This window comes from Carassius gibelio, chromosome A7, assembly GCF_023724105.1.
Source record: "Carassius gibelio isolate Cgi1373 ecotype wild population from Czech Republic chromosome A7, carGib1.2-hapl.c, whole genome shotgun sequence".
Classification (NCBI taxonomy): Eukaryota; Metazoa; Chordata; class Actinopteri; order Cypriniformes; family Cyprinidae; genus Carassius; species Carassius gibelio.
In genome coordinates, this window is record NC_068377.1 from 37546031 (window position 1) to 37562697 (window position 16667).

General features: G+C 36.8%; 1 protein-coding gene across 1 annotated transcript in view; it reads left to right on the plus strand.

Annotated features, from left to right (window-relative positions):
* The window catches only part of LOC128017541 (basement membrane-specific heparan sulfate proteoglycan core protein), a 1082135-nt gene that overhangs the window by 407338 nt on the left and 658130 nt on the right, over nucleotides 1-16667 (plus strand). The window contains exon 16 of the mRNA XM_052602945.1: nucleotides 4142-4219. Coding sequence (XP_052458905.1) covers nucleotides 4142-4219 — 78 coding nt within the window. The remainder of the gene's footprint in view (nucleotides 1-4141; nucleotides 4220-16667) is intronic.

Genomic DNA, 16667 nt, shown 5'->3' on the forward strand with positions numbered 1-16667 from the left:
TTACAGCGATGTCCTCTGACTCCTATTGGGCAGCTACAGAAACAGTCTTCAAAGAAGCATTTTTCATTCTTCAAACTGTCTGCCTGTAAATCATGAATGACCTGGAAGTATCCATCTGTCTTCTTGATGAGAATGCTGATGAGATCCAGTCTAAGGTTCCTAATGCCAAACAAAAACTGATATTTAGGCGATGGAAAAATCTGATTAGACAAGCAAAGAAAAACAATACATGTTTTAATATGATTGTGTTTGATTTATTATATAACTATATTCCAAATGCTTGTGATTCTATTACATTATTTGCATGAACTCATAATGAAGTTGCATACGTTTAATTGCAAATATCACCTTTCAACAAGATTGTTTGTATCGGAGTTGGCATGGTTGTAGCACTGTCCGACCACGCGTGTCCTATTACCAGCCAGTGATCCTTGAAATATAAGCAAAGAACTGAGAAATCTTCAAACCTGTCGAGGAATTATTTGAAAGTTGATATAAAATCTTAAAGCTATAATGAAAAAAGAAAAATAGATTTAATGTTAAATTTAACCAATTTAATATTTACTTTAAAAAAGTTATATAAATAGTAACAGTACAGGTAACACTTTAGTATAGGGAACACATATTCAGTATTAATAATGACTTTTTACTCAATAAACTTCCTAAGTAGTTTACTGCTTATTAACAATTAGTAAGTTCCTTGTTCAGTTTAGGTATTAGATAGGATTAGGAATGTAGAATAAGGTCAAGCAGAATAATGCATTAATATATGCTTTATTTCATTATTATTATTATCATTATTGTTATTATTATTCAAATGAAGAGATTAATTACTGTTTGTCTTATATTAGATGAGCTATAAAGAATGACGTCCCTGGGTCAACACAAGATATTTCATCATCATTATTATTATTATTATTATTGCAGTATAGTGATAGATTACTCTTGGTCTTATATTAGATATTGTATTATTATTGTTATTATTATTATTAATAATAATAATAAAATAAAGTGATTAATTAATTTGTCATTTTAGATGAGCTATAAAGAATGAAGTCCCTGGGTCAACACAAGATATTTCATTATTATTATTATTATTATTATTATTATTATTGCAGTATATTGATAGATTACTCTTGGTCTTATATTAGATATTGTTTTATTATTATTATTAATAATAATAATAAAATAAAGTGATTAATTACTGTTTGTCTTATATTAGATGAGCTATAAAGAATGAAGTCCCTAGGTCAACACAAGATATTTCATTATTATTATTATTGCAGTATATTGATAGATTACTCTTGGTCTTATATTAGATATTGTATTATTATTATTAATAATAATAATAAAATAAAGTGATTAATTACTGTTTGTCTTATATTAGATGAGCTATTAAGAATGAAGTCCCTGGGCCAACAAAAGATATTTCATTATTATTATTATTATTATTGCAGCATAGTGATAGATTACTCTTGGCCTTATATAAGATATTGTTATTATTATTACAAGAATACGAATACAAGAATATGACGTCCCTGGGTCAACACAAGAATATGACGTCCCTGGGTCAACACAAGAATATGACGTCCCTGGGTCAACACAAGAATATGACGTCCCTGGGTCAACACAAGATATTATTATTTGTATTATTATTACTACAATATAGTGAGAGATTAATGATTGTTTTAAATTGGATATTGTATTATTATAATAATGATTATTATTTAAATACAGTCATTGATAAATGTGTGTCATACTGTATATTGGACGGGTTAATGATGTCGCCGGGTCAACACAATATATTTCCTTGTTGTTTATGGACGACAAACCCCCCATCCATCCGCAAAAGTGTTTAGCCTTTCTTTCACAGAAGGATTAGTATCAGCATCTGCTAAACGAATACATGACAAAAGTGATATAAATAATCGTACAAAAAGATCCGACGACGCGATCACGGGGGAAACGCCACACCGGACCGGGGCAAAACGATCGTGGGCACCTTCCTGTCCGATAGGATCGGGGTTTGGCGATTTGGACCTTAATATATGCGCAGTTCAGCGAATTTTTCGCGTCAGTTATGAATAATATATTAATAAAAATAATATATTATGCTTAGCAGGGATGGACACATTTGAAATGGCACATTTTAAATAATATGCACTTACCTTTGTAAAATGAAGGCGACGTCAAAGCACACAATTCAAATAGTGGCGCGCAAGCTGAGGCTGGGCACATGTCACGTGACGTGAGTAATCTGATTGGTTGCTCAAATTTACGTTAAGCACCTCCCTTGTTGACCCAGGGACGCGTCGAACTCGGCAGAATCAGGACGTGCGCCCTTGAGCAAGGCATCGAACCCCCAACTGCTCCCCAGGCGCCACAGCATAAATGGCTGCCCACTGTTCCGGGTGTGTGCTCACAGTGTGTGTGTGTGTGTGTGTGTGTGCATTTCGGATGGGTTAAATGCAGAGCACAAATTCTGAGTATGGGTCACCATACTTTGCTGAATGTCACAATGTCACTTCAAATAAAGTGAGGCCTGCCAAAGTGCTGCATGTCTTTACACCATGTTCAGAAAGAACAGGACACACACACACACTGGGAGCGCAGTTCCTCAACTAAATGTATACGCTATATAAAACTATTCACTTTTTAAAACCTGTTCACATCAAGAAAATAATAAGAAAATATCTGTATCAGTGAATAATAACATCAGAGAATAATTATGTTCTGTTTAATATGAGTGTGTGCTGTAGTTTAATCAGCTGACACTTTAAATGCGTCGCTGGAATCTGAAAAAAAAAAGAATGTTCAGCTCTTCATCGTTATTTTTATGTATTTATTTATTTTAATTTTGGGTAACACTTTAGAATAAGGTTCCATTAGTTAATGTTAATCTATTAATTAACATGAACAAACAATGAACAATACATTTATTACTCTATTTATTAATATTTGTTAATATTAATGAAAATACAGTAATTCATTGTTAGTTCATGATAATTCACAGTTTATTAACTAATGATAACAAGCACAGCTTTTGATTTGAATAATGCATTAGTAAATGTTGAAATTAACATTAACTAAGAATAATAAATGCTGTAGAAGGATTGCTCTTGCTTCGTTCATGTTAATTAAGTAGTTAACTAACATTAACTAATGGAAACTTATTCTAAAGTGTTACCTGATTTTGTATTTTCATGATTTAATTATTAGCTTGTCATCAGCTCACAAACCCCTGCTAGTTCCCTCATGAACCCCAGTTTGGGAAACGTGTCTCTCTCTTTGAAGAATCAGTGAAGACACAGAGATGTTCTCCTCCTTTTCTTCATGGTCACCTCTCTTCTTCTCTCTGTAAATGTGGTGGACTGGATTATTCAGTGTTTGCTTTATTATTTTTATCTAAAGACCATGTTTAAAGTCCATGTGTTATAAAAGAGTCCTTGGTATCAGTGGAAGCTCAGCGGAAATGAGATCAAAAGTGTTAAATCACAGACTCCTAAAATCACTGCTTCATTCAGGCTATTCTACAAACATATCTTAAATGTCTGATGAAAATGAAGTGACTTCCAGATGATGATGTTAAATGAGTTGCTGAAGTCTTCAGATCGTCTGCTGAAGTTGATGGAGATTCAGTGTCTCCTCATATGAGGTTGTAGTTGGAGGTGTTCAGCTCTCCTTCAGCAGGAGCTTCATTCTGCTTTCTATGACGAGTCAGAGGTGTTTGTCTGAGGACGAGACGGAGCCAGAGCCTCCAGAAAACACTGAGAGCACAAAACTGACCACAGGAACAAACCAGAACAAACATTATCAAATATGACAAAGTCCATGTATAATATTCATACTGTAAAAGTATATATTAATATAAAACAATATATAATTATTTTCTTAAAGCTGTTTGAGTCACTTTAAGTTTTTATCTTAACAGACTTACCCAAACCTACTCTGATTGTGACTCCAGACACAGTATTCACCGGAGAGACGGTCAATCTGAAGTGTGTGATTGAGTCTTACAGTGTTTGGAGATATGAGTGGAAGAGAGGATACCCATACTACACTTCAATATCACAGTCATCTCAGCGTCTCACTGTAGACAGAAACACTCTCACTATTGAAGGATCTGAATCATCTGATGCAGGTCAGTACACGTGTAGAGGACACATAGAAGGAAGATCAGTCTCATCACAATCAAGCTCTGTTTCTCTCTCAGTGAAGGGTGAGTTTAATATCATTGTCCTCATAAACTCTGTTATTATGTTATTATTAGGTTATTATGGTTTTGCATTTTCCATATTTATTTATTTTTCGTTTTGACTTTTTGTTTTCAAATTCAGTTTAGTTTTAATTAGTTGTGGGTTTTTAATTAAAGTGGGTTTGCTAGTTTAGTTTTAATTTTTTGAAAATGCTTTTAGTTTCGTTTTTATTAGTTCTAGTGTTAGTTTTAGTCCTTTTTCATAATTTGGGTTATTTGTAAATATTTGTACAAATATGTAAACAGTCTCAACACTCAACAGTAAATGCAAAATGTGTAAATGACGTGTTTTAGTGAAAAACCTAAAGAGCAAACAGACTAAAGACATACATGAACCGCATGTGTTCAGCACATTTTTGAGCCACGACAAGACATTTCTGTCAGATTATCAGGGTGAAATAACAAATAAAAAACTTTAAATACAGCTTTAAAATTTGTGTGTGTGTGTGTGTGTGTGTGTGTGTGTGAGTGTGCATGGGTGAGAAAGAGAGAAATAGCTTTACTTCAGTCAAGCAATACTTTTCTATACAAATACCACAGCAGTACAGTTTTCACACCCTATACCGGGGTCTCGAACCCTGCTCCTGGAGAGCTACCGTCTTACAGATTTCAGCTCCAACCGCATCAAACACACCTGAAGCAGCGGATCAAGGTGTTTGATAATTACTTGATAACTACAGACAGGTGTGTTGGAGCAGGGTTAGAACTGAAGTCTGCAGGAGGGTAGCTCTCCTGGAGCAGGGTTGGAGATCCCTGCCCTAAACTACATCAACCCTATAACCAACTCATCTGGACTGAAGCAGCAAACATTTAGTGTAAGAGTAAACAAATGACATAACATTATTTAATATTTGAATTAGAGGGTGACACGGGAGTGGACCTTCAAATATGTCCCGTCCCAATGCCATGAAAAAAACTGAGGGAAAATCCCGTCCCGTTTCAATCCTGGAAGAATGACTCCCGTTCCCGCCATAGACAGTAAAAGAAATGGACACAGCGACACCACTGGATTCAACAGAGACAAGTGAAGTCAATTAGAAGCACACACTTCCTGGGGGTCGAGCGTACTGCACACACTCAAACTGAGCTTGATGACGTAGATGTCACGTGAGCAACCTGTAAATCTTCTAACCGCTGTGCCAAGAGAAATCTGAATTACCCACCGAATCTTGCAGACGTTCTTGAATAATTTTGTCCCGTTGCTTTTATGGACTCTCCCTTGACTTTTTGCCTCCACGTCCCCCCGATTGTCTCATAGACAGTAAAATATTGTCTGCGAGCTTCTCCTCCTGTCCATACGGTAATTTCTCTACTGTACGACAGAGAGTCGCTGGTTATAATGCAATCGTTAGCCTATGTTTTACAAAAAATGCTTCTATGGCCCATAATGTAAGATACAAGGTAATGGAGCATTTTATACATTTTTATGTTTCTTTAGAAATTATTAATGGACTAATTGAGCCTTTCGCTGTCAAAGTGATGCCAAAAATGAATGGGAGTCAATGGAGTGCTAAGAGGGTCCGCTAGCCAATGGCAGCACCCAGGGGTGCTTCAAAAAAAATATGAAACCCTGCCCATGAGTTGTTTTTATTTTTTTGGCTGGAATCTCTCAGTTACAGTAAACATTGCACACACATTAAATTTCCCGTAAATCATCCATGCTAACCCAAACTTTTTTTTCTTTTTTGAATGTAGATTTATTTTTCTTACACAGAGTTTCGAAGCTTCTCGCTCAAGTTCTTTTTTAACAAATTTTGTTTGTGATGAATATAACTGTACATTTTCATCAGTCATTTTATCTACAGATCGATGTAGGGTGACCACGCGTCCCATGTAGCGCGTGCGCGCACAGCATTTGAAGCCCAATTCATGCGTCCCACAAATTGAGACTGTGTCACGCATAATCACTGCTTGCTCAAAAAAAGTTGATGTCTCTATATCCTCGAGCCCCAGGCAGCCAAACGAACATTACTTGACAGTTCAGCACGCTACTGCGAGAGCGGGAGGGAGCGAGTTTGAATGAGAGATGAAGTTTACACCTTTATTATTTCTGTTTTAACGTTTTTTCTACATTGTTTATATTAAAATATGTTATGTAGGCAATAACTCAGTTTACTATTTGACTAATTTACTGAGGTGGCATCATTGTTAACTTACAAAATGATGATCATTTGGTGGATAATTTACATTTTTCCGTTAATAACAGGTAGTGTATTCTGATGTCACCTGAGGACGCTCAACAACCATCTTATCTGAGCTCAAAACCCTGCTTGAGAAAGTGTCAAGATACTAAAAGTAAAAAATACATAATTATGAACGTTTATGTGTGTTCATTTTTGTTCTCAGTACGTTATTTTAATAGCAATTAATGATTATGAACATAAATATTATATTTGTATAAGATATTTGTGATATTTAATAAGACCGTTATTTATTACTATCACAGGGACAGGGACAGGGCCTAATGTCAGACCACTGATTCATCAAACATGTTTTCCTGCGGTCTGTGTTCTTCTGACTATTTTGCTGTAAGTAACGAATATACTTCGGGAAAATGTATTGGAGTAAAAGTATACATTTTAATCTGGAAATATTGCAGAGTAAAAGTTGGCTGAAATATAAAAACTCAAAGTACAGATAATCCCAAAAAATACTTAAGTAGGATACTGTAACAAAGTGTTTTACTTCGTTATATTACACACCACTGAGCATACAGTTTTTATTTCTACTATAGACCGTATAAAAACCTGGACGCAGTGTCCGTGACGTCTCCCGTAGACTCTTGAAGGGTGTTTTTGAAGCTTAAAGTGTGCAGAGCGATTATTTTTATTTGCATGTTCACTGCTCTCTAATATCAGTTAATTGTTGGTCTGGACGATACATAGATAATTTCCTTAATAAATGCTTGAAAAGTTAGATAAAAGTTTGAGATAATGTTTGAGGCAAACGACAGAGCCCTAGTCATTTAAAGCGAGGCACTAGGACTGTTTATCTGCTCGGGTCAAAGTTCAAACAGCGGCGTGAGCTTCATGAGAGCGTTACTCTGATAGAGCTAGAATGGCAGGTTCTTCCTTCCTGTTATTGTAGTATTTTTAAAGTGAACTCACTGGTGAAAAACACATGATGTGACCCAGCGGCTCCCAATTCCAGCTCACATTCATCACATCAGACATCATGTGTCACTTAGTTAACACACCTGATTCTGATGCCAGCTCATTAGAAGAGAGCTCTGTGCATGAACTGTGTTTCAATGGATATGATCCCTACACAGTGTTCACTGCTCCCTACTCCCTGAGCAGGGAAATCTGTTGAAGTTTACTACACTTCAGAACATTCATTCATGGATTTGTGCTGTGTAACATCTTCACACACAGATTAAACTTACTAGAGAAAATAGTGTAAAGTGTGACATAATATACCTCTGTAAATAAATACTATTTAAATAGGGGCAAGGGCTGGAATTGGGAGCCTGTTTTAGTCTGTTATAGCCTGTTGTAGTAATGTTGTAGTCTGTTTTAGTCTGTTATAGCCTGTTGTAGTAATGTTGTAGTCTGTTTTAGTCTGTTATAGCCTGTTGTAGTAATGTTGTAGTCTGTTTTAGTCTGTTATAGCCTGTTGTAGTAATGTTGTAGTAATGTTGTAGTAATGTTGTCTCTGGTATTCTGGTCCGTGTGAGTGTTCATGTGCTCAGGGGGCGTGGCTTTGAACGGTGATGTCAGGGAAGGTGGGACGTTCACTTTCAGTGCTATCAGGCTAAAGTTAGCATTTTCCAAGATCTGCTATTACACCTTTAACCACAAAACAGAAACACGAGCATCATCATGTCAGTATCATGAACAGCAACAGTGTGTATTGTTTATAGATTAAACAGACATTTTAATAGATTTAATTTAGTATCAAATATGATGCACAAAATATAATGAACCCTGAAGGACACACACTTGAGCTTCTATGTTTATTAATTTATTATTAATCAATTAAATACAAATACATTCATTAATACAATGCGATATTTAAAACATATAATAAATATGTAGTCAGACTGAAAGCATGTGTTTATAATATAAAACTGTATTATTTGGTGAATCCTCAATATTTCTATTCTGGTGTCTCTATTGTGCTCTTCATGAGAGAGAAGCACCAAACCAAAGCCTTTTCAGCTCCATTCCTGATATAACACCACATTTAGCATTTTAATAAACATTTATTTTTGTTAACTGTTTCTATGCCTTAGATACAATAATTAAATATAAAACTTGTCATTTGAACTCTGTTTCAGTCTTGTATGGAGTATATAGTGAGATCAGTGTCATGTGTTGAAGTGAATGGTGACATGAGTGTATCGTTACACACCTAATGATTACTTTAGTCACAGAGTTCAATAGAGATGAGTTTAGTCCTGAAGTCAGAGAGAGTGAAGTGACTTCCAGATGATGATGTTAAATGAGTTGCTGAAGTCTTCAGATCGTCTGCTGAAGTTGATGGAGATTCAGTGTCTCCTCATATGAGGTTGTAGTTGGAGGTGTTCAGCTCTCCTTCAGCAGGAGCTTCATTCTGCTTTCTATGACGAGTCAGAGGTGTTTGTCTGAGGACGAGACGGAGCCAGAGCCTCCAGAAAACACTGAGAGCACAAAACTGACCACAGGAACAAACCACAACATGACTGGTGTTATCAAATATGACATAATATATGAACTGTATAATTGTGTAAACCATTTACAATTTTTTTTTTTTTTTACTATAAGTGTTGCTTGAGTCATTTTGCTTGAGTCAACCATATATGGTTTTGTAGCATATTTACAAAGTATTTACATCCTTAGAGCTGTTTGAGTCACTTCATATTTTTGTCTTTCTTCACAGCTTTACCCAGATCTACTCTGACTGTGACTCCAGACAATACAGTATTCACTGGAGAGAGAGTGATTCTGACGTGTGTGATTGAGTCTGATCACAGAGACTGGAGATATGAGTGGAATAAAGACAGTGTAAAGTTACAGTCGTCTCAGCGTCACACTGTAGACAGAAACACTCTCACTATTGAAGGATCTGAATCATCTGATGAGGGTCAGTACACGTGTAGAGGACACATAGAAGGAAGATCAGTCTCATCACAATCAAACTCTGTTTCTCTCTTGGTGAAGGGTGAGTTTAATATCATTGTCCTCATAAAGAAACCTATTTGACAATATTGAAATATACAAATCAGTATATTTACATTTACACATTTAGCTGACGCTTTTATCCAAAGCGACTTACAATTGCTACATATATATATATATATGTCAGAGGTCTCTGGAGCAACTAGGGGTTAAGTGTCTCGCTCAGGGATACATTGGTGTCTCACAGTGATTTGTGAAGCTAGGTCTAACGTGACTTTAGTTACAGATTGGCGTGAAATCGTGCTCTCACAACAACCACGCTATCTTAAAAAGCCCAACATCACGCTAAGGTTGCTTTCACGTAAGAAAAACGATGCTTTGAAAACATCTGTTTCACTGGAAGGGCAAGGAGTAGCAACAGGACAACAGCACAGAGACTTGACAGGTCTGATCGAAGGGCTAACAGGATATTTTACAGGAAAATACTAAAACGGGGAGACGTGAGAACCCCAGAAAAAAACGGGAGAGTTGACAGCCACTAACTACACTTTTGAAACACATTGTTAAAAGTCCATGTGTGAATGGATGTTAGCACTAACGGTTACTAAACTAGCAGCTAGGTAGAGCGCAGAAAACTGGATTACTGTATACTGTTTGTCGGCTTTATGATATTCAGCTCCTGAACCCATCCATTTGTGAACTGTACATGAGACTTCAATGACTTATAGTTTCGGATCTATTCTGAAGTGTAGGCGCTCACAAAACACACAAGGTAGCCGAAGATATCTGTGATGCAAAAGTGCGGCAGCAAGTCGTCGTCGGTGCTCCACTCTTTGTTGGGAATTTCACATGGATCCAAACCGTTAATAGTGCCGATTTTGTCCACATACCAGTCCCTGGCATCCCTATTTAGCGTATCCCTATAAATCCCACAACCTTTTCGCCAACTTGCTGTATGTTTACATTCGCGAGGCCATCAACATGGCCACCATGTCCCAGAATGCAATGCAGCGCCCAAGCCCTATTGATGATGAAAATGAAATAATGCAGATGGTGCATGGCCGAGGACAGTCAAATTATATTTTAGCCTTTATCAGTGGCACACGAGATGCGATGACGGTAGGCTAAGTGTCATCGCATTATATTTTTTTGTTAGTCTATCCAGGTGAACACACTCGATGCAGCGCTGCTGCGATGTTCATACAAAATATTGAGGAAAAAGAGAACATCAATGTGGAGAAGAAACTTGTTTACATCAAAACTGAAACAAGCCGTTCACACAGAACATATTTATCACATTTTCTAGAGAGACATCTATCATCGATGCAGTCGCGTCTCACACAAGAGAGTCATGTTTAGAAAGTCATGTAGAATTAATGTAAGTTCAACTTTTAAAAAACATGTTTCAAGACTTTACTGAACTTTCTCCATCCGGCCATCCAACTGCATTCATGTTTTTAAATGAAAAAGTAGCCTATTTTTGGTTTTCGGTCCTTTGTATTAAACCATACATATATACATGGTGCTGATTTTTCTTTTATTTTCTAATTGTTTAAGAAACTTTATTTATTATATATGGTTTATAAACATTATTATTATTATTATTATTATTATTATTATTAAAGCTGTTTGAGTCACTTTATGTTTTTATCTTAACAGTCTTACCCAAAACTGAACTGACTGTAGATCCAAAGAGTCGTGTCTTCACTGGAGAGACGGTCAATCTGAAGTGTGTGATTGAGTCTTACACTGACTGGAGATATGAGTGGTATAAAGACAGAGTAAAGTTACAGTCGTCTGATCGTTACACTGTAAACACAGACACTCTCACTATCAGAGCAGTAACTACATCTGATGAGGGTCAGTACACGTGTAGAGGACAGAGAGATAAAAGACCAAACTCATCACAGGAGAGTGAACGAATAAATCTGTCTGTTAATGGTGAGTAAATACTGTGATAAACACTCATTACCAGACACTACAATATATGAACTGATGCATTTACAATTAACTAATTATCCGTTGTATTTGTTTTTTTGTTTTCAACACACTTCATTTTTAAGTAAACAAGGTTTATTAGAATGAGCTGGATGTAAAGATAAACACTATCTTTCTGATTAACACAGGAAGTAAAGTCAGGAGTCTTGAAATACTGAGTGATTTGATGTGTTATTGTAATATTATGATACAGTGTGTCACTAATGAACAGATCTGATCTTGTTCTCCGGTCTCAGCAGCTTCATCTTCTCTTCTGGTCACTGGTGTGGTTGTGGGATCGAGTGTTTGTCTGTTGTTCTTCCTCTCACTGCTGCTGATGTGGAGATACAAGAAGAACAAAGGTGTGGAGCACTTCAGAACATGATTAATACAACTGAACAGCAGCAATAAAGTTTCTGAGTAAAGAATCATGAGAAGATCTAAATATCAGACTAAAGAGTCACTGCAGATCCTCTCGAGTGATCATAATGCTCTTTGTTTCTGTTCTAGATCAGCAGCGTAACATTAACCAGACATCAGTCCCAAATCAATCTGCACAATCTCAACTGGAGAACTTTCCTCTACAGTCTGGTCAGCCTCAGTAACTCATTATTAAAAGAGATTGTACAGATACAACAAATAATTATTCATGTATTTCCAAGTCTGATTGACTTTCTGTCACAACATAAAAAATAAAAAGAAATCAACAGATATGGTTCAGTCACGTTGGCTTTTGTTTGTTTCAGATGATTCAGAGCTCTTGACATATGTCACATATTCAGAGGTCACTGTTAAGAAAAAGATGGACAAAGGTTCAGAAACACTCTTAACTTCACCTGTACAATATAATCAGTCTTTAACCACGTTATTTCATTTCTAATTCAACAAATACAAAAGTGCATATTAATTTCTAAATAATATCATTTGTATTTTTCCAGCTAAAGCAGAGTCAAATAATGTGACGTACTCAGAAGTCGGAAAAAGAGGAAAGAAATGCGAAAGTAAAGGTGAGATTGAGTTTTTCCTGAAATACAATATTTCCAGATTGTTCTGAATAATCTGACTGATCTGTTTCAGGTTCAAGTGTCAAGTCAAGTCACCTTTATTTATATAGCGCTTTAAACAAAATACATTGCGTCAAAGCACTGAACAACATTCATTTGGAAAACAGTGTCTCAATAATGCAAAATGATAGTTAAAGGCAGTTCATCATTGAATTCAGTGAAGTCATCTCTGTTCAGTTAAATAGTGTCTGTGCAATCCTTTATAATCAAGTCAATGATATCGCTGTAGATGAAGTGACCCCAACTAAGCAAGCCAGAGGCGACAGCGGCAAGAAACCGAAACTCCATCGGTGACAGAATGGAGAAAAAAACCTTGGGAGAAACCAGGCTCAGTTGGGGGGTCAGTTCTCTTCTGACCAGACAAAACCAGTAGTTCAATTCCAGGCTGCAGCAAAGTCAGATTGTGCAGAAGAATCATCTGTTTCCTGTGGTCTTGTCCTGGTGTTCCTCTGAGACAAGGTCTTTACAGGGGATCTGTATCCGGGCACTAGTTGTCCTGGTCTCCGCTGTCTTTCAGGGATGTAGAGGTCCTTTCTAGGTGCTGATCCACCATCTGGTCTGGATACGTACTGGATCAGGGTGACTGCAGTGACCCTCTGATCTGGACACAGACTGGATCTGGTGACCACGGTGACCTCGGAATAAGAGAGAAACAGACAAATATTAGCGTAGATGCCATTCTTCTAATGATGTAGAAAGTACGGTGTTATGTGAAGTGTTTCCGGTTCCGGTTTACCTAATTAATGCAGCCTAAAAATCCTTTAACGGATTTGGATATTAAAAGCATATTAGTATGTTATGTGTATGCCAGGTTAAAGAGATGGGTCTTTAATCTAGATTTAAACTGCAAGAGTGTGTCTGCCTCCCGAACAATGTTAGGTAGGTTATTCCAGAGTTTAGGCGCCAAATAGGAAAAGGATCTGCCGCCCACAGTTGATTTTGATATTCTAGGTATTATCAAATTGCCTGAGTTTTGAGAACATAGCGTACATAGAGGATTATAATGTAAAAGGAGCTCATTCAAATACTGAGGTGCTAAACCATTCAGGGCTTTATAAGTAATAAGCAATATTTTAAAATTTATACGATGTTTGATAGGGAGCCAGTGCAGTGTGGACAGGACCGGGCTAATATGGTCATACTTCCTGGTTCCAGTAAGAACTCTTGCTGCTGCATTTTGGACTAGATGTAGTTTGTTTACTAAGCGTGCAGAACAACCACCCAATAAAGCATTACAATAGTCTAACCTTGAAGTCATAAATGCATGGATTAACATTTCTGCATTTGACATTGAGAGCGTAATTTAGATATATTTTTGAGATGGAAAAATGCAGATTTACAAATGCTAGAAATGGCTTTCTAAGGAAAGATTGTGATCAAGTAGCACACCTAGGTTCCTAACTGATAACGAAGAATTGACAGAGCAACCATCAAGTCTTAGACAGTGTTCTAGGTTATTACAAGCAGAGTTTTTAGTTCCTATAATTAACACCTCTGTTTTTTATTTTTTCAGAATTTAGCAGTAAGAAATTAATCGTCATCCATTTTTTATTTTATTTTATAATTTTTTTGTGTGTTCTTCAGATGCTGATGTTGGAGTTGGTGACACAACTTCTGCTCTAGCTTTTTGGAAAAAGGGTCAGAAGAAGATTAATAAAACATGTAAGTATTCTGTTAGTTGTACAATGATTTTACAATAACTGATAACACTCTCATAATTTACACTCGTTCCTGCAGATCGTGGCATGAATTGGTTCTTACACATTTTAACTTTAAGTTATTTGGTTCAGATGTTTGTGATGAGTATAAAATGTCAAATGAATGAGCTCATTATTCACATCTCCTGTATAAATCATCATCTCTGATCTGTTTAAAGGTCCCTGAGTTCAGAGAAGACACCAGACGACTAAAAGAGATTCACAGCAGCAGACACAGTAACGCTTGCATTGCTTCAGAAATGATAACGAGTGAACTGATTATGAACATGCTTGACTGAAATACTTTACAGATATTATCATATTATCTGTACACAGATCTATCTGTAATACATATTCAATCATTTTATTTGAGCACTTTTGTTTAACAGCTTTAAGTGAAACTGCTCTTCAAGTTATTACATTATTAGATGATTCGACTGATGCTGTACAGTAATTAAACACTAATCATGCACTTGTGGGAAGTTGTGGCCTAATGGTTAGAGAGTCGGACTCCCAATTGAAAGGTTGTGAGTTCGAGTCCCGGGCTGGCAGGAATTGTAGGTGGGGGAGTGCATGTACAGTTCTCTCTCCACCTTCAATATGACTTCTCCCGCGTTTCCACTGAAATTACCAGGAACTTTTTTTCCCCCCAGACCTGTTGCTTTCTGTGTTTCCACCGCGGTGTAAAGTACTGAGAAGATTAGGCAAATAGACTGGTGACGTAGATCTGCGCGCGTTTCTCAATACAAAGTACCGCTGATAAAAAATAAATAAATACAATTACGCTGATTTTGGACGTGCATCATCGGTAGTTGGTTCTGACTTCGTGCATTCGTCTCGGGAGTGTGATGTCAGTGACGACGCGAATCCTGTAATTTTCCTCTCTGTATATTTACAATAAAACGAAATAGAATATCAAATACTACTGCCTCCTTTGGTTTTCATTTAAGCATAATAACAGCTGCAGAAATGTACTTAGTTCAGGGATTTGTGTTTATGCAGCCATTACAATGAAACGAAATATTATATAAATTTGCCTTTTTTATTTTCATTTTAACATATAGATAAATTGAATACAGACCAAAGAAAACTGGTTAGATTTACCCTGCAGCTGAATTATATTTTATGTTTTAACCACTAAAGAGACATCAGAGCCAGCGGCACATATCAGAAAGTCTAGCCGAGGTGAGGCTGATCCTCGGCGGATAGATGATCACTGAGCTCCCGCTGATCGAGTGGAGCTCACCGTCTCAGAGATCGGCAAAGCACATTTTTAAATAGGCGCTGTCTTTATACATAAAACATAGATTTGAGTTTTAAACCACTACATTCTCGTCTGAAATACTTTTAAAATTACATTTCATGACACAATAACAGTAATATTTGAAAATGATCAGAATAAATGGTGTTTTAATTCAACCAATGCTGCGTTAACTCCGCTCGCTTTGGCTACTGCAATTTTCCCCTCAGTATATTTACAATAAAACGAAATAGGATATAAAATACCACTGCCTCCTTTCGTTTTCATTTAAAATGGTGGTTGAACTCCACCAATGCTGTGTGAACTCAACCAATCAGCATCTTTAGCGCCAAAGTCCCGCCCCCGAAAGTTCAGGAACTTTGAAAAAGTACCACCTCGCCAGCAGGGAATTTCTGAGGGGCATTTTTTTTTACCCGGAACTTTTATTTAGTTCCTGGTTCCTGCGGTGGAAACACACCAAGTACCAGGCCAAAGTCCCTAGTTCCTGGGTAAAGTTCCTGCGGTGGAAACGCGACATTAGGTGCCCTTGAGCAAGGCATCGAACCCCCAACTGCTCCCCGGGCGCCGCAGCATAAATGGCTGCCCACTGGAAGAACCCAAACACCTTCTGACTGGAAGAGAGTAACAGCTCAGGAACTCCACAGAAACCCCCACAGCTCTGGTTAGAGATAAAACCATCATAAATCCAGTCATGAATACTTCAAAAGTCAGATCTGACATCTGTTTAAACTTCTGAGTTACACACACCTCCGTGTGACAGGACCTCGGTGAGACTGAAGTCTCTGTGACACACAGGTCATATAGCCATAAATCAGCTCATAAATCTGATCATGGACACATTTGACATATGACAAACTGTCAATCAACGTTGACAGGACTCATAAATCAGGCCATAAATCATCAATCTGACACAAAGGATATGATACAACTACTCTCCTGTTTGCCTTTAACTACATTTCTAATATTGTGTCCTCTCTTCCATAATGCTCCATCATCTGCATAAAGTGCAAAGTGCTTTTTTTTAATCAAAAATAATAAATAATTGTTAAATTAAACAATATTGGGCTGATTGCACTACCCTGCAGAGTCCGTTTAGGATGTTATAAGGATCTGATATTTCTTCTCCAATTTTAACCTGAAAGCTACGCTCAAATAGAAAGTCTAAAACCCAATTATAAAATGTTCCACCTATAGTTAATTTATTCAGTTTAATTAGCAAATCTTTCCTCCACAAAGTGTCATAAGCCTTTTCTATGTCACAGAATACTGCATCCATGTATTATTTCATTATAAAGGCTTTTAAACTTCATTTTC